This window comes from Camelus dromedarius, chromosome 20 (assembly GCF_036321535.1).
Source record: "Camelus dromedarius isolate mCamDro1 chromosome 20, mCamDro1.pat, whole genome shotgun sequence".
Classification (NCBI taxonomy): domain Eukaryota; kingdom Metazoa; phylum Chordata; class Mammalia; order Artiodactyla; family Camelidae; genus Camelus; species Camelus dromedarius.
The window spans coordinates 31939457-31966155 of NC_087455.1; the positions used below are offsets into that span (position 1 = coordinate 31939457).

At 46.0% G+C, this 26699-nt stretch overlaps 1 protein-coding gene across 1 annotated transcript in view; it reads left to right on the forward strand.

The window, feature by feature from the left end:
• Positions 1–11114, forward strand: part of NIPAL2 (NIPA like domain containing 2) — a 71413-nt gene extending 60299 nt beyond the window's left edge. The window contains exons 7-11 of the mRNA XM_031439282.2: positions 1320–1455; positions 3408–3496; positions 7878–7941; positions 9043–9137; positions 10513–11114. Of these exons, the coding sequence (XP_031295142.2) occupies positions 1320–1455; positions 3408–3496; positions 7878–7941; positions 9043–9137; positions 10513–10625 (497 nt within the window). The 3' untranslated portion in view covers positions 10626–11114. The remainder of the gene's footprint in view (positions 1–1319; positions 1456–3407; positions 3497–7877; positions 7942–9042; positions 9138–10512) is intronic.
• The last annotated feature ends 15585 nt before the right edge of the window (positions 11115–26699 follow it).

Sequence of the window (26699 nt, forward strand, 5' to 3'; positions counted from 1 at the left end):
TAATCTGTAGAAAATATGTAAAAGGATCAGATCAAAAACCATTTAAGGTGAAGGGGGCCCAGCTGTAAGGGCCTCTCTGCTCACAGCGGGAGGTTGTTGTTGGAATTATTTATCACCTGGTCTCCTCTGTTAATGCTGACTTTTAACAGAAAGAAAATGCCTGATTGGGAAGTGTGCCCTGGTACCCTTAAAGGATATTTTCAGTTTTGGGAAAGGGAGATTAGAGAAGGCTTTTCTAGTTGGCCAGCACCTGCTATCTTAAACATAATCTTTATACATACATGTATATGTATATATACACACATACACACAAAATACCTTTTTAAAAGCTAAAACGAATAAAGCTCAGAAATACTATGCCCAGGTAGGTCAACAGCAACAAAGGTGTATTTCTTCCCATTGCCTTTGACTTACAGTTATTTGATTTCATGTAAAAATTGTTTTTTAACTTTCTGTAGGTTTCAGCTAAATTATAGAATCATATGCAACAGTAATCTCAAGGGACCTAAGACAAAAAAAAAACACTCTCTTCTTCCTACAGAAACAAGGTGTTTCCAGAAAACGCTTCATTGCTTTCATGTTGACATAACCTTATCAAGCCACTTTTTCCTCACTGCTGTTTGGAACCAATGAAAAATTTCTTCTCATAGGGAAAGGTTCCTCTTTAGCATAGAAAGAAAATGGACATTGCTTATGTAAATCTGAGATTTAAGGTTCACTCTGAGAAAAGAATACTCAGCTCTGTCCTGCTTCCTATTAATGTCTTTGTCAAAAAAAAATTTTTTTTTAATGAAGCTCCTAGGTGTTTACTAACAACAGGGCTCATATGTATACTTAGTATAACCCTTAGTAAACTCAAGGGGTGAGTCGCTTTTCACTTTCCAGTCTTCTCATCTATTTGGCTTTCAACTTCTTCAGTAGAGTTTAATAGTTATTTTCCCATTAATGTCACACGGGCAATCTGCCTTTTCTTGTCTCCTCCCTTCATTGTTTTCTCCTTTCCCATCGACTAGTAATTGTAACCTCTGCCGCATCCTTTCAACAGTAAGGGATGGAAAATAAGCGTCTTGCTCCCAAGATTATCAGAAGCACCCAGTCGCACAGCAGATCTTTAACTGATTTAAGCAAACGGAAAGCCCAGCGCCACCGGGCCGCCGCTGCTCGGCCAGTGTCACGTCTTACCCTCCACCTCTCCCGGCAGTCTTCGTTCTTAAAGCATCGTAGGGGTATCTGCTACTCTACCGTGTAAAGTTAAGACCTTTATTTGTAGTTCTGTCTCAAATATGTATTCTATTTGTGTGTTATGTTTTCTTTTTCAGCCTCATTGACTGTGATTTCAGTAAAAGCTGTCTCAGGCATGATCACTTTTTCTGTGACGGATAAAACGCAACTAACTTATCCCATCTTCTATATCATGTTTATCATCATGATCGCATCTTGTGTTTTCCAAGTCAAGTAAGTTAGCTCCTACGTACTCCCTACTCTTTCAACATTCCCGTGCTTCCCTGAGCATTCATCTTTCTTGGCTTCAGATGACAATTAAAATTAGATGCAACTGATTTCTAAAGGTGAGGGGTCTACAGCTTATCCTCAGCCCATATGCCTCGCTTTATCCTTCACATCCAATAATAAGTTTTTGCTAATCATTGCCTTCACATTTTGTGAGTTCTGAAGTGTGGCCATAATCCAGCCAAGCGCACTTTGATACTTTCCTGATGCTCTTCTGCTTGTAATTAATATCCATCGTACACAGGTTGTCATTAGCAATAAATCACAGGGGCAGGTCCACATCCAGGATTTCATTCTAAATATAGGAAATACATGAACCCTTCACCTTCATTTCTTAGCTCATGCTCATTAATTGCCCAGAGATGGACAAAACCAGACGTTTGGCCGGGAGGGAAATCCTTTCCCCAAAACTTTGCATCTTTCGCCAGAATTTTCTTTGTCCCCATGGGATTGCAAAATGATTGTTTTATGTTTCTCTTGGGGCCTAACAGTGGTGACATGGACCACTTTTAATTTCTCTTTTTCTCTCCCCTCCTCCCCCCATCTGCTCCAGTCACTTCCCGTCCATTTCACATTGTGCTTTTGCCTTTGCCTGTTAGGTTCTCCGGAGTCCACAGAAAGTTTTCCGTTTACCCCTAAATTCTGTGCCAAAAGCACCATCCCAGTGCCAGCCAGGAAATCAGAGCCCAAACTCTGGAAGAGAGTGGTTCCTTCCTTAGATGCTGGAAGTAAAGTCTAATTGTTATGGGTTGAATATGGACCCTGTTACAAGGAGTGTGTTACTGGAGAAACCCAATGTTCTGTCACTGTTTCATTTGTTGTAAACAAACTTTCATTTGTTCATAAGACCACTTGTGTTTCTAATACTTGAATCTTACTGTTTTGTTTCATCTCTCTCTCTCCTTCTGAATTAATCAGTACTGCTATAAGATCTTTTGGAATTTAGTGATTAGCATCATTATCTTTAAACTATGCTTCATGAATTTAAAAGCCAGATACAGTTGAAGGCAAACCACATTTCCATCACCCTTGTTTCAGTCCTTGAACCTGTCAGAATGATATGAAGACACCAGAACTATGGAATGGTGGTTCTCAGCCCCGTCTGCCCATTACACTTACATGACCTGAGGATGTTTGTACATATATGTATACATGCACATATATACTAGCACGCAAGTCCACATGCGTATGTTTGTATACACACAGCCACACGTGTGCGCACACACACACACACAGGCGAACCTGGGCTCTACACACACATTTTTTTTCCCAATTACTCTGGAATAGGACCCAAGCCATAGTGCTTTTGTAAGTGCCCAGGTGATGTCAGCGCAATGCACTGCTTCAGGAGAGGTCTGGTCCCTGACAGGGCAGCACAGCGCCGCTGTGGGAACCTGAGCCAGGCTGGCGGCCGGAGTGGGAAGCTGAGCTCCCACATGTGCTCTGCAGCTGGAGTGCTGAGCATTGTTTTTGAAACATTAAACATTCCTCTACTTCTCCATCTTCTTTCTTGGCACGTGGCATGTCGGTGGATAGCTATACCATTCCCCAGATATGATATTTAACAGATTCTAGAGTCTATCCTCATGAATCAGCCCCAGTGTGATACTGGTCCAGCAGCTTGAATCGCTTCCAACTCAAACTTCTGTGGCCTCGGAATATGATTAATTGCTTTTCATTGTTACTGTTGTTGGTTTAAACAGACCGTAAAACCTGACATCTGATCTCATACATCAGATGCATATAAGCTATGACTGCTGATTGGAAATGCCCTTTTACTGCACTTCCTTTCCCTTTGTAGTTGTAGCTAAAGAACATGCATTTCTTGATGTTATTGTTAACTTACTGCTGAGCGTCTCTCTTAAAGACAGACCTTCAGTAAGTGCCTTCTGCTCTAGGCTCCTGAATCAAGCCACGAAACTCTACAACACCGCGGCGGTGGTGCCGGTGAACCATGTTTTCTTCACAACCAGTGCCATCATCGCAGGTGAGTTCTGGCCCTCTACACTTAGGTGAGTTCACCCACACAACAGGCATGAGTGAAGTTTCTCCTAGAGTAACAAGAAAAGTCCAGGCATCTTTAGGTGATAAGGAACTGTGTAGCCCACTCCATATCAGACACCACAGCGTGCCTGAATTTCCTCCATAACACTTCCTGGGACAGGTTATTCTACTTGATGTGAATGACCCTCAGTGCTCTCTGCCCCTGGAGACAGCTCAGTTGCATTTTGCATCACTCTAATGATTTGGAGAGCTCTAATTATTAGAAAGTATTTCCTTCTGTTAGAGCTGAAATGAGCCTCCCTGTGAATTCAAGATGCTTATCTTAGTTCTGCTTTCTGGAGTCTTCTGCTTGCCAGCCCTTCTGTAATCAAAGCAGCTGAAGGGTCCTCTTGTGTCCTGTCTCTGGGCCGAGCATCCCCAGTTCCATTAACTCTTCCCTCCCTGTCCCTCGCCACCTGGTTCAGCAAGTGGGTCCAAAACTGAAGCCAGTGTTCCAGGGAAGGCCAGACAGATAACAGAAACCGCTACCTTTGCTCTTCTGGTCTCTATTTTTCTACTACAGCAGTTCTTTCCTTTTTATAAATAATGTTTAAAATACGTCAGACACAATGTTGTTTAAAACATATAAATTTGAAACTTGTCCAAACCAAACTACAGTCGATTCAGGGACATCACTCCTATGTTTGGTACTGGTATGCCGCAGATCGCTGGCTTACTGGATGTATTTTACTACCCTGTGATATGGGGACTTCATTTCCCAATGCAAAGTTTATGCACTTTGGAGGTAATTAGGGATAGCTGTTGCCTAGTGGACACATCTATTTTATTTCATGGCAAACAATGTGACTGCCAGTGGGCAATTTTTAAAGTAATTAATGCATCTTCTGTTTCTCTTTAAAATTAAGTTTTACTTTTGGGAAAGATTATATCCCAAGACATCTAATTTTGGGGTTTTTTTTAGCATTTTATGGAAGTAACAAAAGATTGTACATCTGTGTGCTCTAGACTTACTGGAAAAGAAAGAGCAAGGCAAAAACCAGTTATAGGTTTGACCTACAGAGTAAGAGTTAAGGTCACTGTGCTGAAGACGTGTAAATCATGTAGTTCCCCTGGAAAAAGGGTTTTGTAGGAGGCCCAACAGGGCTGATCACTTAGCACATCAATTAAGTGATGAGCCAGGGAGGCTGGGACTTTCTGGGAGTGGTAACAGCTCATCTGGTGGTACTGCTGTGTTCAACAGACGTGAAGCTTCCTGACTTACTTCTCTTTGCCCCCATCAAAAAGTATAGCTTAAAATTAAAATGAGATACCGTATTTTGCCTGCTAAATTAGTAAAGCTTTTGTTTTGTTCTTTTGGTTGCAATAACCAGTGCTGACAAGGCCAAAGTGTTGTGGGCACTCTTGTGGAGCTGGGTACCGTGGCACTATACTTTTGAACTGAGTTTCACAGTTGTTATCAAGAGCCTTAAAAATGTTTCTACTCTTTGATCCTACAACTCGAAAACAAACAAATAGCCAAATTAAAAATGGGCAAAGGACTTAAGACATTTCTCCAAAGATGTACAAATGGCCAGCCAACAAGCACATGAAAAGATCTCGGCACCACTCATCATTAGGGAGCTGCAAATCAAAACCACAAGAAGATACCACTTCACACTCACCAGGATGACTGCGAGCAAAAGGGAAAAAAACAAGAAGATAACAGGTATATGAAGAAATTGGAACAGTTGCACACCATTAATGGGAATGCAAAATGCTGTAGCCACTATGGGAAATACTATGGCAGTTCCTCAAAAAATTAAGCATAGAATTAACATGTGATTCAGCAATTCTGCTTCCAGGTATATGTCCAAAAGAACTGAATAAGGACTCAAACAGATTTTGTACACCTAGCTTCATAGCAGCATTATTCACAAGAGCCAAATGGCAGAAGCAACCTTAATCAATAGATGAATGGAGAAAGAAAATGTAGTGTACACATACAATGGAATATTATTCGGCCATCAAAAGCAAGGAAAGTTTGATACACACTAACATGATGAACCACAAGGACGTGCTAAGTGAAACAAGCCAGTTGCAAAAGGACAAACCCTGCATAACTCCACTTACATGAGGTATCCAGAGTGGTCACACTTACAGAAGTGGAAAGTAGAATGGTGAATGCCAGGGGCTGGGTGAGGAGATTTATTTAAAGAGTACAGTACAGTTTTACAAGATAAAAAGGTTCTGAAGATTGGTTGCACAATAATGTGAATACACCCGGCCCTCTATAACCATGGTCCTGCATCTGCAGATACAGCCAGCAGTGGACAGAAAATACCTCCCCCCTCAAAATTCCAGAAATTCCAAAAAGCAGAAATTTAATTTACCACATGATGGCAACTATTCACATAGCATTTACATTGTATTAGGTATTATAATCTACAGGTGATGTGAAGTATTCCGGGAGGATGTGCGTAGGTTATATTACACCATTTTATATGAGGAACCTGAGTATCTCAGATTGTGGTACCATGGAGGGTCCTGCACCCAGATCCCGCAGATACCGAGTGATGACTGTATACTTAACAAAGCTGAACTGTACACTTTAAAGTGTTTAGGGTGGTAAATTTTATGTGTATTTTACTACAATTCAAAAAAATGTTCTTACTCTTTATAACAGAAATTCCACTTCAAGTGAAAAATCCTAAAATACTGAGAAAAATATGTACAGAGAACCTTACTGATACTTTACTAAAGCAAAAAAAATTTTTGAAACAATTTAAAATGCCATTAGAGAAATGAATATTATAGGGCACTAGCCTAGAATAACGTGAAAACATTAAAATGACTACAAGGAAGTGTATAGTAACATGGAAAAATGCTTCAGAAATGTTGATTCATTCAACAAATATTCATTAGAATGGGACATGGCTTGATCCAGTAAGAAGTTTATTCTCTAGATGGGATGGGCTTCAGACTGAGAAAGCTTCTGCCTAGTTCACCATGGTATCTGCAGCACCTAAGCAGCGCTGGCACTTAGGACTTGTCGACAGGGTAGCGAGGCTGACATCGCACTTACAAAAATTTGATTCCAGGTAAGAGATAAGTAAGTGTTATCTTTAAATTAAAACCGTATGAAGGAAACTAATTCAAAAAGGTACTCCAGTGTTCACAGCAGCATTATTCACAACAGCCAAGCTATGGAAGCAACCTAAATGTCCATCAACAGATGACTGGATAAAGAAGTTGTGGTGTATATATACAATGGAATATTACTCAGCCATAAAAAGGAATAAAATAATGCCATTTGCAGCAACACTGATGGACCTGAGATTGTCATATTAAGTAAGCCAGAAAGGGAAAGAAAAATACCATATGATATCACTCATGTGGAGTCTACACAAATGAACTTATTTACAAAACAGAAATAGACTCATAGACATAGAAAGCAAACTTAACAGTTACCAGGGAGGAAAGGGTGTGGGAAGGGATAAATTGGGAGTTCAAGATTTGCAGATACAATCTACTTTATGTAAAATAGATAAACAACAAGGTGCTACTGTATAGCATAGGGAACTATATTTATTTAATACTTTGTAACAGCCTTTAATAAAAAGGAATATATACATATATATATAAAAAATCTGTGCAACTGAATCACTGTGCTGTACACCAGAAATCAACAACATTGTAAATTGACTAAACTTCAATAAAAAAACAAACTCTATGAAGGCTTTGGGACCATAGACCAAGAAGAAATCATTGAGACCAACAAGGAGAGAAGAAAAGCTCCTCAGAGTAAATGACACCTCCATGTTTTCCTCCACCCAAAGCAGAAGGCCAGAAGAAGGTGATGGAGAGGGCACTGACGATGACGTCGGTCGCTACAGCATCCTCCAGTGCCTGAGTGAGCATGTGGCCAGACCCACAGGCCACAGGGCGTTGCCAAGACTGACGGCATGAGCAGCAGCGAGCCTGAGGTGTAAGTGCAATGTGAGAAGCCCAGACGCTCAGGCCAGGCTTACTGACCCCTGGCTTAAAATGTGGGTGAGAAATGTCACTGGAGCTTTATTTTCTTGCATGTTCCAGCGGGACAGATCTTGGACTGGATAAGAAATTTCTATTGGCGAAAGTCTGTCAGTGGTGGTGCTTTTATAATAATGATACTGACGTTGTATAAAGTCTACAAATCTATGTTCTTTTGGAATCACTGAAAATGTAAGTATGGCATGCAAATATTTTTAAACTAAACTACTGGATATGCATTTTAAGGGTAACTATACTTAGAAAAAAAAATATATTAACATAATTTGAAAACCAGTGCATAGCTATTGTAAATACTCTTACCCTAAAATTAATTTTATCTTCTGTTCCTATTATAGGTATCATATTTTATCAGGAATTCCTTGGTGCAGCTTTTCTCACTGTATTTATATATCTTTTTGGGTGAGTAAATGTCTCAGAGGTAAAGTATGTGAAATCCTATTACTTTTATGTGGGATTTTTGGCATTATACCTGAGGCATGGAAAATTGGAAAATAATATAAGAAACATCAGTTTCCTGAGTTCCTAAAAGAAACATATTTTTCAACTTAACACCCTACCCAGGGCTCAATGTCCTTGACTTTGTGATTTAAGTATCTCTCTTAAGAGGGCTCTGAAACATTGGGGATTTTCAGTTCCAGCCAAAGTCAAGGTAAACCCACTCACTGGCCCTTGTAGCAACTCCACCTCTTCGTACTCCATCAGACCTACCCCACCCTTGCGAACCCCTAGGTTAGGGAACCACAGACACCTCTAGGATCACTAAGAATACAAGGCCAAGACTGGAGCAGATCACTGCCTGTGGACCTAATAACATAAGATTGGTCCCTCTCTTGTGTCTGGGTGCCTAGAGATTTGAGGGGCAGTTGCTGCTGGCATTCTTGTAAACAGAGAGCAGAGCTTGGACAGAATATCGCTAACGTATTGGCTTTTCCGTTGGCCCCAGCTGGCACTCCATTACTGCTTAGCTGCTGCTTCGTGTGGTATTCTGCATGACCATTGCTGTGCAAACTTGAGGCCAGACTATTTTCAACATAAAAACCCATCTATCTTGAAAATTCAATTTCATAAGATTTTTGGGTGAGGCTAAACTTCTGGGGTCTGGAAACTATGACTGTTCTTATGGCCAAGGACAACGAAATTTCTTAGAAAATTAAAGCATAAATTATTTTTTGCTCGTGTTGCATGCCAGTAATGGGTCTGGGCATGCATGGATAGAAAATGAGACCTAGCATCTACCCAAAGGGTTTAGAGCCCAAATTAGCCTCCAGATGGTAAAAACCTGGGGCAGAGATTTATTGGAAGCTGCCCAGGTTGTGGTTCTGGGGACAAATATTATTGGCTGCAGCAATTAAGACAAGTTCTAGGCATCTTACCATGAGAAACAGGAAGGAAAAAAAAAATGGTGGAATTTATGTCATCATGCAGAATATGGAGCTCAGTTATTTAATACCATGTGCTGTTTCAGTAATCTTGTGTTCTTTATTAACATTATTCTTACAGGTGTTTTCTGTCATTCCTTGGTGTATTTTTGGTCACAAGAAATCGAGAAAAGGAACATCTGCCACAGTCTTACATTGATTTTGGAAATGTTCCTGGTAAAGCTATACATTCCTTAATTTTATAACAGAAAATTTTATCCTTATAAATTAATTGTTGGTATGATGGGGGCTGTTAATATAAAACAAACCTTATTGTCAGAAATTGGACACTAATGATGAAACCAGAGGTGTAAATGTTAATAATCATTTGTCTGAATATCAGTTTTGCACAGAACACTGGGATGTAAAAGAACTGCCCCTGTTTTCTTGATTTGCATGATGTGGTAAATATCCTTCTTAGGTTTCCTTACACTGGAAGAGGGTAGGGGAAGGAGTGGGAATAGCTACCAGCAGCAGACCCCGGAGGGGACAGCTAAGGACAGAAGGCGAGGCTGCGGAGGGACAGCATTCCTTGGGAAGACAGCTGGCCTGTGCACTGGGGCCATGGGTGACATCTGCAGTCACCCGCACGTAGAGCCTCCTCCCCTACCTCATTCATCCTGAGCATTTTCACACACATCATCTTCCCCGTTCTCCACTCTCTCCCAGAATGACCCGCTTCCGTCAGGTAGACAGCGGAAGCTGTGTCCTCACCTCCGCCCCTGCTCACCATGCCAGCAATCTCCGGCTTTGCTAGGGCTTTGGGGGGCCCCACAGGTTTCTAGACAAGGAGCAGTGATGTTCTCTCAGCGTCTGCCACTGCTCCATTAGGACCAAGCCTTTGAAGCAAAAACCATTAAAGCTTCATCCCAACAACTGAGAAAATATTGCCCTGTGAGTTCTGTGTTCTCCTCCCCACTTGAGCCGTCCTATCAGCCACAAGCACTCAGTGCAGGAACGGGCCTTCGCAGTAAGGGTGTGCGTTAGAGATGCCTTGTATGGTCAGCAGCAAGGGTGTGCGTTAGAGATGCCTTGTGTGGTCAGCAGCAAGGGTGTGCGTTAGAGATGCCTTGTGTGGTCAGGCTTTCTTTGATAGGAAATTAAGTTGACTTATTTTTAACTCTATTTTTCATTTTATAAAGCACCACACGTAGGATCAGTAACATCTGTAGAAGCCACTATGAAAGACCTTCTCTGTTGTTACATGCACTAGAGTAAGCATGGAAAAGGAGACGGAGCGCTGGGGAGACAGGCCAGATGAGTGGGTGTTTCATGTTAATCTGCTGACTGCTCCGACCTGGTTTCCACGCCCAGCATGGCAAACCTGGGTGGGGAGACGGCTCAGCCACGTGGAAGCTTGATTACACACCAAGACACATGGAGTTCCACTGGCCTTTCTTCCCCAGCATTGATCTCTTCTACTTAGAGGGTGGCCACATAGTATAAAAAAGAGAGAGAGAGAATAAAAATATGGCCTAGATAGAGGAGAAATTATTAAGATTTATTCCACTGTAAGAGCACAGAAGATTTTTTGTGATTATTATCTCCACAGGGAAGCAAATGTTGGACAAAATACAACCAGATTCAAATGGCTTATCCTATGGAACTCTGCCTGATGGAAGTGACTCAGCAAAGAACCCAAGTGGAGAGAAGAAAGAGGTCTGAAGTGCCGAGGGGACGGCTGCTGGCCTGTTACTCAATACCACCTTTTAAAAAACGGCACATGTTAAGTCTGTGTCAGCAGCTATTTCATGCTGACATGTGCTAGCATTGTTGTCAGTCCTTCACCCCCTCCCCATACCTGTGCACGGTCAGGGCCTTCCTAAGCTTTTGACAGTCTAATGTTTTCGTGGAATGTAATCTCAAGTGTTCCCCACACCTGGGACCTCTCCCTGGTGATCATCTAACGGGCTAGATCTTAATTGTAGAGCCTGGCTGCCCAAGCAGGAGTGTCACGCAAAAATGTGCGTTCACGATGCGGCTTCAGAACACATGGGCTGCTTTTCCCACACGGCTTGTGATGTCGGATGCTTCACTTTAAGGAGACACGTTAGCCCTACGACCTCACTCCTAAGCTAGAGGTTCAAGAGCATTCATCCTTCCTAAGACATCTTTTATGAACCTCCCCATAAAGCTTTCACCTTTCTGTTCCCAAATTACAATGGTGATTCGCCTTTTCTGAAAACTAGCCCCTATCATGAATGTCCTTTGAAAATTAAGAGTGTCTTTAAAATTAGAATTTATAACTGGCATTCTGCTGGGGTATACCAAAACCAGAGACTTGGCTAGTGGGCTTCTTTCAGCTTAAGAAAGGAAAAATTTAAGAACGGTAAAAAAAAAAAAAAATAAATAAATAAATAAATTTTTTGTCATAAAAATACATAATGGTGACGTTTTCTTCAGCTATGTGATCCTATTATACTTGAAACTCAAGAGAAATTTCATGTCCTGTGCCTTTATTTTGTTTAGGTCATATAATTTATCAGGTGGGTTTTTATGTTTTAACTTTGAACTTAAGTCTCAAAAATCATGTTGAAATTCTTAGTGATAGTTTCACTAACACACTGTTTCTTCCCTAAGTCATTACATCAAGCTTTGTAACAAAATTCTTCTAAGTAAAAGTACAGTTACACTTAGAGAGCTGGGCTTCAGCCAGTTAAATCTGCAGATGCAGAACGTGGCCAGGTGGTCCAGCCCGAGTCCAGGGAGGGAGCCCAGGTCCTCCCGTACCCTGAATAGCTCTGCGGCAGCAGTCACGTGTCTGCTAAGCTGCACTTGGAGGTAGAGTTCATCAACATATCTGCATTATGAATAATCCCCTAATAGTTAAAATAGAAGAAAAGAGCTAGCCTTCATTGTAACCAACATCAAATAATCAGCCCCATCCACAGTGACATTCCAGAGCCCTCAGGCCACCTCTGACTTGCCAGTCCAGCGGTACTCCAGCTAGTGGGCTTGCATTTGTTTGGTTGTTTAATCCAGGGCTATTCAAACTGTCATCTTAACTGCTTCAGGTCTTTTAGCTTTGTTCTCTGTCATGACCTACCCCCCTGACCAGACCCACCAAACCGGGGCACAAAGGTGAGACTTGAATCCATCACCAGTGTATGAATAGTAACCTAGACCCCAGGTCTGGCTTTTGAACTCCTGGTAACAATCCCTGCCGTTGTGGAAAAGTGTCTCATTAATTCAAATAAAACAGTCATAATTTACAGCATGTTTTACTGAATTGGTCCAACATATTGGCACTGGAAGGCTGAGCTAAGAAATATGTCTGGTGTCTTTAACTACAGATTCCTGGTGACTCTTTAACACTGGTTTCAAAGATTTGGAAAATAACTAGGCAGAAGGGTTTTACTTGAAGTAGGACTACATTTAAAGCTACAGCACGTGGTTTTGTGCACTGTAGAATTTTGCAGACATAAGCACAATGCCAGTACTTTAGTGGGCGCCAGCATTTGCATCTCTTAAAAGTTTTGAGAAATGACATTGATTTATGCACATTTACATAATTGAGCAGTGCTTTAGAAGTCCAGGTAACATCTAAAATACATTCAGACCTAACTTTACTTTCCATATTGCCTCTCCAAAGTAAGGTGAATAGGAGTTTTACTTGTACTGGCTTGTAAAGATTTTTAAATTACGCAGCACATGACAACAGCCAAAGCCAGCCCAGTACTTCTCTTGGCATTGTGAGATGGGGACCTTTAGCCAACACTTGGCTCATCTGACTGTCTAGACGAGGGGTCTGCAAACTTTTCCTGTAACGACACAGAGAGTGAGTATTTGGGGGGTTGTTGGCCATACAGTGTCTGTCACAACCACTCAGCTCTGCCATTGTAGCATGAAGGCAGCCAGAGACAACATGTAAACAAGTGAGCATGGCTGGTGCCGGTAAAGCTTTGTTTACCAAAGTGGGTGGCCAGTCCATGGGCCATATAGTTTTCCAACCTTTGGTCTTGACTCCGCTGCCCTTGCTGTGTAACTTCCTTTTTGTTCCTTGGGCATTCAAGAGTTTACAAAACAATAAACAAATGGGACCTAATTAAACTTACAAGCTTTTGCACAGCAAAGGAAACCATAAGCAAAACAAAACGACAACCTACAGGATGGGAGAAAATTTTTGGAAAAGATGAAACTGACAAAGGCTTGATCTCCAGAATATAAATAGCTCATACGACTTAATAAGAAAAAAACAAACAACCCAATCCAAAAATGGGCAGTAGACCTAAACAAGCAATTCTCCAGTGAAGACAAACGAATGACCAATAGGCACATGAAAAAATGCTCAATATCACTAATTATCAGAGAAATGCAAATCAAAACTATAATGAGGTGTCACCTCATACCAGTCAGAACGGCCATCATTCCACAAATGACAAATGCTGGAGAGGGTGTGGAGAAAAGGGAACCCTCCTATGCTGTTGGTTGGCAGTTTGGTGCAGCCACTGTGGAAAACAGGATGGAGATTCCTCAAAAGACTAGAAATAGACACCATATGACCCAGTAATCCCACTCCTGGGCATATATCCAGAGGGAACCCTACTTCAAAATGACACCTGCACCCCAGTGTTCATAGCAGCACTATTTACAATAGCCAAGACATGGAAACAGCCTAAATGTCCATCAACAGATGACTGGATAAAGGAGATGTGGTATATTTATACAATGGAATACTATTCAGCCATAAAAACTGACAACATAATGCCATTTGCAGCAACATGGATGTTCCTGGAGAATGTCATTCTAAGTGAAATAAGCCAGAAAGAGAAAGAAAAGTACCATATGAGATTACTCATATGTGGAATCTAAAAAAACAAAACAAAACAGAAGAAGACAAATGAACTTAAATATGAAACAGAAACAGAGTCACAAACATAGAATACAAACTTGTAGTTGCCAGGGGGAGGGGAGAGGGAAGGGATAGACTGGGAGTTCGAGATTTGTAGATACTGACAGGTATGTATAGAATAGATAAACAAGTTTACACTGTATAGCACAGGGAAGTGTATTTAAGGTCTTGTAGTAGCTCACGGTGAAAAACAATATGAAAATGAATATATGTACATTCATGTATGACTGAAAAATTGTGCTCTACACCAGAAATTGACACAACGTTGTAAACTGACTATAACTCAATTAAAAAAAAAGTTTAAGAAACAAACTGGATACGATAGGAATATGAGCCATGTCTTGATATTTACATTAGGATCTTGTTGCTTATGTAAGATGCAAACGGAAGCAGTGAATTCATTCTTGGTGCCCCAGCTCCTCTCTCGAAGACGGTGGTTCTTTTGTGAGCACCACTAACTGCATTGGAAGAGCCTCTCCAATCCCACACTCCAAGTGGATAATTGCTTCAGAAAATAGTGGCTAACCTCTCATGTAGCAGATTAAAGCACAGGTCTTTACCATCAGATTGTTTTCAGTTTAAATGTTGCTTGCCCTGTAACTGTCCTACTTTCACCACCAGAATCACTTGAAAAGAAAATAACAACAATGAAAGGACTTCCCAAGCAGGGACTCAGAATGTAGTTCTCAAACACCCCCCATCCCGCCCCACAAGCTCCTGGAGATTCTATTTTGTGGCAGAGAAAGAAAGGGAAATGGTAGATTTCATAGATGAGGGCAATATCAGTGCTATTAAAGAGTAATGGTGATAATGTGTCAGTCTGGCTCCAAAAGAAACAGGTGCAATGATGGACACAGCTCACGTGGGTAGAAGCACTGAGCCAAATTCCTGAAGCCAGGAACCCTTTTCATACACCTTGTTTCGAAACACATGGCTCATCCAGGAGTGGTGACTATACACGCTCAGCCACACCGAAGGCTACCTCATACTTGCCAATTTAATAGTGGTATTATGGACATAAATATAACAGTTACTAAAACGAACATTTTCAACACCCTTCCAGACAGCTTGACTTAAATTCCAGGGTTGGTTATAGAGCAGCCCTTGAACTGGGCAACTGCAGACCTGATGCACATGTCTGGCACCAGCCAATATGAATACTTCAGTGAGGTTGCTAGATAAACACCACACAGTTTGAACTTTTAGAACAAGATCTCAGAACTGAACCCAACAAGACTGTGTGGAGAATTTAGATGCTGCTTCTAATCGTTAGACCCATCAACAGTCTGGCTCTTATTATGGCCATCTCGAAATAAAAGATAAAATTCCACACATACACCGTTTCCATGCAAATACAGACCAGTTGTGGGCTGTTAAATGCAGTGTTTTAGCAATTGTGGTGAAGGCAGGGAAGAGCCTTCCCACCCAGGAATTCTTGATTCTGCCCCCTTTCTCACCAGCCTCAGGGTACCGCACATGCCATCCCTTGCCAGGAGGGCAAATCAGTTACAGGAGCTGTGGTCCGCCCAAGGAAACACTTTTTTTTTTTTTTTTTGCTAGAAAGAGAGGAAGCTCTGCCTTCAGTGTCGATCCTTACTGAGAGTTAATGAGTCCCAACCACAATGTAAAAGAGGACTGTCAGTCCCAGCATCACATAAATGCAGTGTTTCAGGATGCGCCCATCTGGGCCAGATGCCGCCAAGAGTTTCACAGAGTTCCAGGCAAGATGCAAGATAGTCTCCGTGTTCCAGGAAAAGAATCTGCTTCCCAGGGAGCTGGCAAGCATGTAACGGAGAAGGAGCCCATCCGTTCTTGATGGGACCAGCACGCATGGACCAAAGCCACTTTGCACATTTGAGCTGCCGCTCTCCAGACGCGAGCTAATCCTTCCAGTGCGCACGCATCCCGAATTTGGAGCCTCTCCCTTCATGGTTCTAATTTGAAAACCAGCCTCAGCAATTTTCTGAGGTTTGGGCTCTACTGCTGCTGTCCAAAGCACCTCACCTAAACCTTCCAAACACGAGCAGGGAAATGAACCAGTTCAAAAACTCTTGATCCGGGGACTTGAAGCTTGAGTTCATTGCCTGATTGTAGACACTGACCCAATTACCACACGCCTCAACCTTAGCAAATACGCAGTAATTCACTCAGACATAATTGAACACATACTTTTTTCAGTGTACTATGTTTAAAGTTATTAGAAATATACAAACGAATTAGCCATGAAGACCAGCGCTTCAGGAACTTACTGCCTGGTCAGGGAACCCACAGCTTTCATCTGCTGAGCCCTTGCTGTGTCAGCCTTCTGCTATTCATTTAGTCCTTACAGTTTTTCTCTCAAAGAGAAAGCCCGGCTTTATAGATGAAAAAAAAAAAAAAACCAGGACAAGAGGCAGGGCAGGGACTGGCATAAGAGAAGAGGCACCCAGGGCACAAAATGTGAGGTAACCCACAGAGAGCTCACCCGCAGTGCAGAGAGAGGGCCAATCCCACACCTGCAGGCCCTGGGAGGTAGGGCCACCTAAGTCGTGTGCCCCAGGCGCCTCCCTGCATTCTGGCCCTGGCAAGGGGGCTTAGGTGACTTGACAAGTGCCATTCAGCTGGCAAGTGGCAGCGCTGGGATTCGAACCCAGAACAACTCCTCCACTAGCACCAAAACCTCTAAACTGCACCAGAGGACGTCAGAGGGCTTTTAGAGCCTTGAATAAGAGCCTGGGAGCCCAAAAGGGTCATTTTTGGCCAGGTGAGTCTTCAAGGGAACTGAGGATTGCAGTGGATCAAGTGGTGACCCCTCCACCAAAGAAGATACGTCCACTGCCTAACTCCCAAAACTGATGAGTGTGACCTTATTTAGAAAACGGGTCTCTGCAGATGTCATTAAGAATCTTGAGATGCTGTCATCCTGGGTTACCTGGATGGTCTTATAAGCATCCTTATAAGAAACAGAAGAGGAAAAGACACAAACACACAGAGGAGCCACATGAAGCTGGAGACGTGGAATAGTCTTGAAGCCAGAAGCTAAGGATCGCCTGGAGACACCAGAAACTGGAAGAGGCAAGGAAGGCTTCTCCACCGGAGCCTCTGGAGGGAGTGCAACCCTGTGGACACCTTGACTTCAGACTTCTGCCCTCCAAGTGTGCAAGAATAAATCTCTCTTTTCTTAAGCCACCCAGTTTGCAGTGATTTGTTGCAGCTGCCACAGAAAATGGTCACAGGTATTGAGCTGGCCTTTGAAGCACTTGTAGACTTTGGACACAGGAGGAGGCCCACGAGCAAGACAGAGGCTGAGCAGCTCAAAGCAAGTGTGGTCAACGTCTGGAACATGGGTCACATGAAGAGGAAGACAACCTGATAGGACTAGAAAGGCAGCTGAGAAGGTCCTGAGTGGTCAGCTCTGATGGCGATTCAGGAATGGGCTTGATTTAGGGAGGTAAATGATGACATTAACCTCTTTTCTGGGGGTGTGCGTGGACCTGAGGACATCATCAGTGTCTTTTCAAAAACTCACCCATCAGGATTTAATGACATTTCCCCTGCATCTCTCTTAGTCATTCACTATCAGTATCAGAAGGCATAATCAACATTCAAGAAATAGTGACTGAATTCAAGTGTTGAGTTTGTGGCACATCACGTGCTATGAGAAATGACCGAGTGAGGCAGGCCGTGGGCTGGACAGAGACCGCTGAGATGGCCTCGGGCAACAAAGCTGGGCCTCCATCCAGAGGAGGGTGAGCTGGGCCTCCTGGAGCCGCACATTCCAGAATCTGACTTGGGAGACATGGAGACAGCCAAGGGGTTAGGAGTGGGAGCTGAAGCTGAATGGCGCCCTAGAAAGGGGTGAAGGTAGAAGGACTGCTAAGGGCCAGGAGCAATCACGGTTATCAGCAAATTAAAGTTATAGGGGAGAAGGATTCATGAGAATAGAAGAGCTAAGAGCCAAGTCTGTTGGCAGAGAAAGGGCAAGTAGGCAGATCCTCCACGGGAAGCAGAGTCTCCAAGGCCCGTGTTGGGAAGGCCCAGGTGTATGTGGCTCACGGGTGTGCTCACACCACCAGCCAGGCCCTTCCCGACTGGCTGCAGAGAATGTCTGTGCCTGGCCACCCACAGAGCCTGACTTTCCCAGGGCTCATGGGATTTCCAAAGGACACGTGTTAGCTCTGCCAGCACAGAAAGGGAAAGGATGAGCCCCCTGGAGCAACGCTTCATGAAAACCAAGAGGACATTGTTTTGAGTATTCAAATTATAGATAAACAATAAGGTCCTACTGTATAGCACAGGGAACAATATTCGATATCTTGCAATAATCTATAATGATAAAGTATATATATGTATTACTGAATCACTACGCTATACACCAGAAACTAACATAACATTGTAAATCAACTACAATTTTTAAAAAAAAAGTATAGTGCAGAACCATTCACTGGGAGTTCATAATCGGTAGGGAACAGTCTTCAGACAAAGAGGCAGACGATCAGCCCAAGAAAATGACCTGAGACCCTGGCAGGTCCTGGGCTTGATGACATTAACACCTTGTTGTTTATTTTAAAGGCGCAGTAATCCTGACATGTGGGGATTTAAGGATGGCCAAGGCATCTGCTGAGTGAAAGAGGGGATGAAAAAAGGGGTGCCAAGGGGAGCAGGAGACATAAGGTGAAGCCTTCTCAACGTGGAGAGAAAGATCAGTCACCCCGAGTCACAGACAGGAAAAAACCGGGGTGCTCAACCACAAAAGAGCCCCTTAAATGTCTCATACCTCAACTCTGCCCCCCGGGCGCACAGATCTGAGCAGGCGGGCCTTAGGGCCAAACCGGGCAGTGCACCCCACCCCACCCTTGTCTCTCCCCACACCCCCAGGCCAAGATTGCTCGGCCTCCAGGAGCGGTTGGGGCATCCTTTCAGGCCTGGTGGCCACAGCCATCTTCTCCCCTTAGCGTGGATGTCGGAGACCAGCTTGGGGCCAGGAGCAGGGCTGACCCCCTCTCAGCGCTATCGGGAAGCAGGAAGCAGGCGTCTGCAGAGGGGGACAGAAATCTGTCACCCGGGGTGCAGGCACTCTCCCTCGCCTCTCGCGGGTCTTTTCTAAAGCAAACCACCTGCTTCCAGCCCAGCTGAGCCTTCCAAGGTCCGTGCAGAGGGGAGCCGGGGCCAAACCTCCGCGGAGGAACCACAGCTTCGGTGCTGCCTCCACTTGCAGTCGCTGTTCACTCCGGGGTCTGTGGAATGCAGACTCGTTTTCCACTGAAATGAGGGAAAGAAAGGCAGCTCCAGATAAAAACAGGTTCCTGGCGTTTCCTGTTCACTCAGCACGGCCGGGGGCCTCGCCTGACATCTGTACTGAGAGACCCCTCCCTCCAAAGACACCGAAAGTGAGGCTTTTTCCTTCCACGTTTCTGCTTCTCTTCCTTCTATTGCATGTAGGTTTGTCTGGGGAGGGGGGTCTGCCTGGTTAATTTCCAAATCTCCCTTCTCTTTCCCTGTTTTGAGGGAGACCCATTGCTGGGCGCGTGTCTGCCTCTGACCACCCTGTTTTCCAGTTTGTAAAGCAAAGCTCGTTATTCCTGGCCTGCTGGGCCTTAAGGGAAGACGGAGGAGGAAATACAGATGACACACATGTGAAGAGACGGCGGCGGAGAGAGGGGACTGGGGCCTGGCACCACCAAGGCCTCATATCCTCCTGCAGAAAAACGCACACAAGAGGATGGACTCGACAGCAAAGATCCGGGTGACAAGACAGAGAAGGCTTGAAGGCTCGTGAGGCTGAGCAGAAGCGCCCAGACGTCAGGCCTAACGTGGGTGCGACTTAGCATCCTTTCTGAAAAACCACACGGACGTCAAATGTGTGGGGAGAAGGTCTCCCCGGTGAAGCAGCCGCCCCTAGTGGGCTGGGGGCGACAGGTCTCTGCTGCAAACTGGCGTTCGGCCCCTCGTCACGGCCCTCGAGCTGAACGTGTTTTCTCCGCCCAGAAGCAGTGAGAACAGCCACACTTTCCCGGCAACAGTAAAGTTAATGGAAAAAACATTTCTCCTGTGGCCCGGGACACTCCGCGAGCATCATGTCGCATCTACAACCTATCAACAGACACTGCTGAGAGCAAACCGGAGCTTGTTAACTGATTTTTATGAATGACTGAAACAGCAAAGCAGATTGATTTCATTTCCATAATTTTACAATTTGACAATTACACAAATATCTTTCTAAAACCATCAGGATGAAAACCATCCTGTTCTTGCGAGGAAGAGAAGTGAATCGAAGTTACAAAAAGCCAAACCACAGGCTACTGGAGGGGACTGTCATGGGCTGAAGTGTGCCCCCCCTCAAAAAAATACATTCCAGTCCTCAGCCCCACTACCTCCGAATGGGACTTTCTTTGGCAATAGGGTCTTGACAGAGGTAGTCGAGTAAAAAAGGAGGTCATTAGGGTGGGCCCTGATCCAATATGACCGGTGTCCTTATGCAAACAGGAAATGTAGACACAGAGAGATGCACAGAGGGAAGACAGCGTGAATCCACAGGGAGGGACCATCCACAAGCCAGCCAATGCCTGAGGCCGCCGAGAGCCAGGAGCGAGGCTGCCTCACAGCCCTTGGAAGCAGCCAACTCTGCCCACACTGGACCTTGGATGTCTAGACTCCAGAACTGTGAGACAATACATTTCAGTCTGGATGTCCCCCGGCTCATGGTCCTCGGTTACGACAGCCTTAGCAGACTCACACAGGGACCCCTGTCCCCGTCAGCTCCCAGCAGGTGTCCACGTGCTGTGTTTTGGGGAACTGACCATGACAAGAACCCTGCTGGGGAGCAGACCTTCCCACACGTCCACTGTGAAAGCTGAAAGACAAGACCCCCCTTCCCCAGCCCTTGGCAGCTGACACTTCCTCCCAGAACATTGAGTCTGGAGCATGGACTGGTTGAAAATGTCTTCTTTTGCCACCAGCAGTGGTGGCATCCAACATTCAGTTGTAAAGGTGCCAGTGACGCCACCCAGCGTCTGCCGGAAGCCTGCTTCTGGCCGTAGGTCCAGCCATTTGGTTTCACTTGGCTCCTGTATCTTTCCCCAGCCTAACCCTGCAGTCTTGCCCCTGACCCTGTGAGCCTCCAGGAAACAGATCAGTGCAAATCAACAGAGCCAAGTGTGGCCACAACACCCTGACCAGCATTTCAACCCCCGCTTGACCACGGCCCCACAGACATCTCCGTATGCTCAAAGGCAGAGTCACTGCCTCTCTCTTCTCCTCTTTTCGTCTCCATGCCTGCCACCAACTGCTCCTGTTAGTGGCATGCCTGTACCCCTATACGCGGCTGAGCCTCAGGGCCATCTCCGACTCCAACCTTGGCCGACAGCCAGTCACTGAACAGTCACGTGGCTCATCTCCCCAGCATCCCACCTTCCCCTTCTTCCCACACCCCCAGTGCAGCCCTTGTTTTAGGTCCTCCTTCCGTCCCACCTGAAACACCGCCCCAGCTTCCCCACTGGCCTGGCCCATTGTCTCCACTCCCTCTGATGCACTGCATGCTCGGCTGGGGGCTGCAGGCCAGGGGAGGCAGGAGAGAGAGGACAGGTGCAAAAAGGCCTGCTTCTGTCCCTACCTTCCCACCTTCACGCTCTGCTCAGATGCAGCCCCTGTCTTAATTGTCCTCCCTGCCCCTAGGTGGAATCTATCCATCCTTCAAAGCCCATCCCTAATGCTTGAAGACTTTTATGACTTCATGCTCCTTCCTCCTTAGATTCCCTTCTGCGTTTTGTTTTATTTTATTATTTTTTTATTTTTGTAGGGGTCCAGCTCTTAGGTTATTCCACTTTGAGTCAGTCATCTGCATGCTCATCCGATTTCGGGTATTCAACTGCAACTCTTTGTGGAACAGGACTTGCCCTAGATTCCTCTCTACCTCCACTGCCACCACCACCATCCCCCACTGGATTATCGCCATAGGCTAACTGGTCATTCAATAGAAAAGCCCAAGTCAGATGACCTGATGTGGTTTCATGTCCACAACCCTCTTTGCCCTGAGCACCACCCCCTGCCTCCCCTCTGCTCCTTGAACACACCATGCACACTCCTGCCTCAGGGCCTTTACACATGCTGTTCTCTCTGCCAGGCTAATCCCTGAAACTTCTCAAGTCTTTGCTCAAATGTTACTTCCTACCCTGACCACTTTACTTAATACTGCAACCCATCCCACTTCCACCCAGCACTCTTAGTCCCCGTTCCCTCTTTCTCTCCACACCATGGCTCGCCTCCTAAAATGCTGCATATTTTATGTATTTAGCATGCTCATTGTTCATTGTCTGCCTCTCTGCCCCCATTTGCCACAATGTGAGCTCCCCAAGAACAAGGATCTCCGTCTGTTTTGCTCACTGACGTATCCCAGGTGGCCGGTCCATGGTAGATGCTCAATAAACATTTTTTACATAAATGAATCTCTGTATTCTGCATACCCAGAGCTATGACCATCACTAGGTTCCCAAATCATGCTTTTTTTTTCTTCAAACATTAACTGCCTGGTTGCTTGGCTGCTCTTCCCTGTGCTGCCATGGAAACCAACAGCCCAAGGACAGGTTGCTTCTCATCACGTCAGGCAACGTGCCTCACCCCCAATGGAACCCACAGGCGTGTGCCCACACTCTCCACCACCTGGGGTGCGAATGCACTGACCGGTCAGCTGGAAGTATCTGGGATGCCTGAGGGACTAGCACCCCTCCCAGCTCAGCGGGTGACCCTGGGATTTCCTGGGAGCCCTGTGCTGTGAGCGGCAGAGCCCCCCACACACCGGGAGGATTCACTCCTGATGGGAGTGTGCCCACGCAGACCACACATTTCGTCCTCGGGAGACTCTCAAGTCCAGATGTACTCACTGCCTCACCCAGGCACCGTTTTTCTCTATCCCCAATATTAGCAGATACTTTATGAAGCTGCTACTATGGCTGAGGCACTTTACGTATATTACTTCCAAGCCTCACACCGAGGCTCAGGGATTCTAATCAGCCTCACCTTAGGTCCCAGAGCGAGTCAGTGGTGGGTGGAGCTGAATCCAGGCACCAAAGCTTGCAGCCTTTTCACACACCCAACTGCTCCCACCTCCTCTGTTCTGTACGCTCTGCTGCTGTAACTGCCCCAGACCCTGTGCCTGCAGAAGGGGACGGAGGGCACGTGGCGGGCGCAGGAACGGTCCCAGAAACCCTGGAGGGCGCACAGCACATGCACACGCACACACTGGGCTCGACCTGGCCTAGGGAATACTGTATCACCAGAGAGATTTTCCAAAGGAGGCTGAGCTCTCTCTGGAGGTCTTTGAAACATAACAACAAATAAAAGATAATTCCTTCTGTCTGGAATGACGTAGGTGTGGTCATGCCTTTTAAAAGCAGAGATTAGTTGACCCCTCACAGTCCCATTTAGCTTTATGACTATAATGAACTATTATGGGACAAAGGGATTCACTGTTTGGAATATTATTAAATCTGTTTTCAATAACATCGCCAACCCAGGACCAAACCCTGACCCATCGCTACAGTTAAGGTCCACCATTGCTGGGGAGAGTGCTGGGTCGTGGAGGGCAGAGGTGGGAGAGCGGGGATGTCCTGTTTGTTCTCAAAGATGGGACTTTGTGAGTCACAGACCAGCTCAAGGCAGGGTGGAGAGCTTGAAGATTTATCTCAGATGAGGTCCAAGGAATAAAGATGGAAAAAACAATGGCAAAGAGACCAGAGCTGCGAGGACAACAGCCCAGCTTGAAAATTGCTTAGGAAAGGGACACAGCGACCATGTGGTCATCGGCATCCACACAGTGCGTCACGTGTGCAAATCACAAGCACACAGAGAGAGTGCCCAGCGGGTCTGAGGTCAGCTGATGGATTTGTCTCAGGCTATATCCAGAAGCAACCAAGCACCTATTACGTGACTCTGGGATTAAGCATTAAGTTGAAGGTCCACCAGGGACCAACACTCTGGTAGGAGCTGAAGAAACAAGACAGACCCACAGAGGAGAACAGGACCCAGTGGTCACCTCTCAGGAGCTGCAAACCAGTCATGGGGACATGTGATGGGACAAGCGGAGAAGAGAATGGACAGGATCTCAGGAGGCAGTGATGCCAACGCCAAGTGTGAGCTCCCGGGGTGTCTGGCTAGCCGGCCCGGGCCTTCGGACAGCTCGCCACCACTTCCACCCCCAACAGACCCAGGTCTTTCTGTCTCAAAAAGAGGAATGGAGTTCATATTGGGCAAACGAAAGATGAGGGAGAGGCGGGAAGGTCCTGGCTTCTGGCTGTGACACTCAGATAGGTGAGCGCCAACAAGCATGTGAGCTCCCTGAGGGCAGGGATTGTGACCTGTTTTGTTCCCCGACAGCACTCACCACAATGCCCTACAAGTCACTGTTGAATGAATAAAGGAACAAAAGAGAAAAAGGGAGAAATGTCACACGGCCACCGCCCCTAATGGCCCACCTGTCCGGTTGAGCAGATCCTTATGCTTAGAACAACTGAGGAGCAACACAAGCTCATCTCACTTGTAAGATGTTTAAAAATGTGTCAGCATTTGCAGCCCTGCCCTCCAGATCCCAAGCCAAAAATCCCACTGATCTCCGTCTTTTATTCCAAAACAGTCATGGCTCATGACCAAGACTCTGAGACACTCAGGAGGAAAACCCTCTGCTGCCTCGTGGTCCTCACACAAACCAGCCGGCCCACGGCCGAGGCAAGATGCTAACAGCAAGCAGAGCTGACGTGCTGGTGGTGCTGAATGCCAGGGCAGCCACCATGGAACACAGGCGACATCCAGGCGTGGGAACATGGAGCAACACTGAGGCTGTGCAGGGGAGGGCGGGCGGGCGGCCCGCAGTGTGGAACACATGTGGCAGCAACATGATTTTAACATGCTCCCAGACCACACAGCATCAGCCTTGCTCCTGGAGTGGGCAGCTCAGTCCCAGAAAGGTCTTAAGGTCTGAAATTCTACCATGAGTCATGTCTGTATTCATTAGCTACTGCTGCATAACAAATCATTCTAAAACTTCGAGACTTAAACACCAATAACCATTGATTATCTCACATCATTTCTGTGAGTCAGGAATTTAGGCATAGCCTGGCTGGACAATTATGGCTCAGAGCCTCTCATGAAGTCCCATTAGGGCTGCATTTATCCAAAGGCTTGGCTGTGATAGGAGGATCCACTCCCAAAGGAGTTCACATACGACTGGCAAATTGTTAGCCTGGGGCCTCTGTCCTGCCCACACAGGTCTCTCCATGGGACTGCATGAATCTCCTCCTGGCTTGCTCCAGAGCAAATGATCCACGGACCAAAGCAGAAGCTACAATGCCTTTTTGACACAGCCTTGGAAGTCACTCACTGTCACTTCTATTGTTGTTTATCCATCACACAGGCCATCCCTGACTCAAAGCTACATGAGGTGTGCATACCCAGAGGTGAGGGTCATTGGGAGCTCTCTTGGAAGCCAATCTCTACACTATCTTTTGTGACATCAAGTCATCTCCCAGAGTTGGGGTGCAAGGGCCTCTGTTTCCATGTTTGAGTTAAAATTGGAGCTTGTGTAGCTGTGTTGTGCAGATCTCACTGCTTAAACCTCCTCTGCCTCAGTCTTTCATCTGGAATGTGGGTCTAATGATTACTGACTTAGGGACCCAAGGATTGAGCTGGGTAACCATCTCAGTTGCGTTGGGCTGCTGTCACAAAATACCACAGACTGGGTGGCTAGAATAGATACTCCTTTCTCACAGTTCTGGAGGCTGGGAAGTCTGAGATGAGGATGTCAGTGAGGTAGGTTTCATTCTAAGGCCCCTTCCCTTGGCGTGTAGGTGGTCACCATCTTGCTATGTGCTCATGTGACCTCCTTCATGTGAGAGTGGAGAGAGTGCAAGCAAGCTCTTGGGTGTCTCTGTTTAGAAGGGCAAGAATCCCATCATAAGGGCCCCACCCTCATGACCTCATCTAACACTAATTAACTCCCAAAGGCCCCGTCTCCAAATCCATCATATTGAGGGATTAGGGCTTCAACACAGCAATTGGGGGGTAGCAGGAGAAGGGCCACAAACATTCAGTCCACAACAGTCATGGACACTGAGGAGTCCTGTGTGTGTGCCAGGTGCTAAATCTTTGACCTTCATTCTCTCCCTCAACCCTCCTCACACTCCAGCAGGGGGGCACGAGGCAGGACAGCTTCATGGCGAACAGCCCAGTTCAGAAACTACCTGCCTGACTTACGGGACGTGCCCAACCAGTATTTGCCATCACTTGCTGTACTACACAGATACGGAAACTGAGACTGAAGAAGTCAAGAAACTTGCCAGAGAGGTGAGCAGGACTGTCAGTCCGGGCTCCCCAACCCTAGGCTCCACATGGAAAGCACCTGGGGTGATTCCTGGCACAAGGCAGACACGGACAGTACAGTGAGCAGCAGTGCCGGCCGCTGCTAGGGTCCTGGTTTCCTCACCCAGGCAGCTGAGGGCAGACCCCGCGGGGACAAGCGCTTGTTCCTGAGCCATGCCCTCCTCTCCAAACTGCTGCGTCACCTCTGACCCTCCGCGCTCCCATCAGCCAGGGCCCCGCTGTAAGACACAGCTTTCTCAGCTGGCGCGGGGCTTCCGGCGGCCAAGGGAAGTCAAGGGTCACAGGCGCAGCGCGGCCTTGGCCGTGACGTGGCTCCAGACCCCGCCCCAGCCTCCCCCCCTCCCCGCACTCCTCAGCAGGGGTCCGCCACACACAAGCCCCTCTGTGCCTCAGTCTGTGCTCCTCCCACGCCAGGCAGCTAAGTGGTACCGAGATCCAAGGGCAAGTGTGAAGATTCCAGCAGCCATTCCCTATGCGCCCCCCTCACACACACCCCTCCACAGGGTCTCCCACCTTCCCCTGTCTTCCAGTTACTAGAG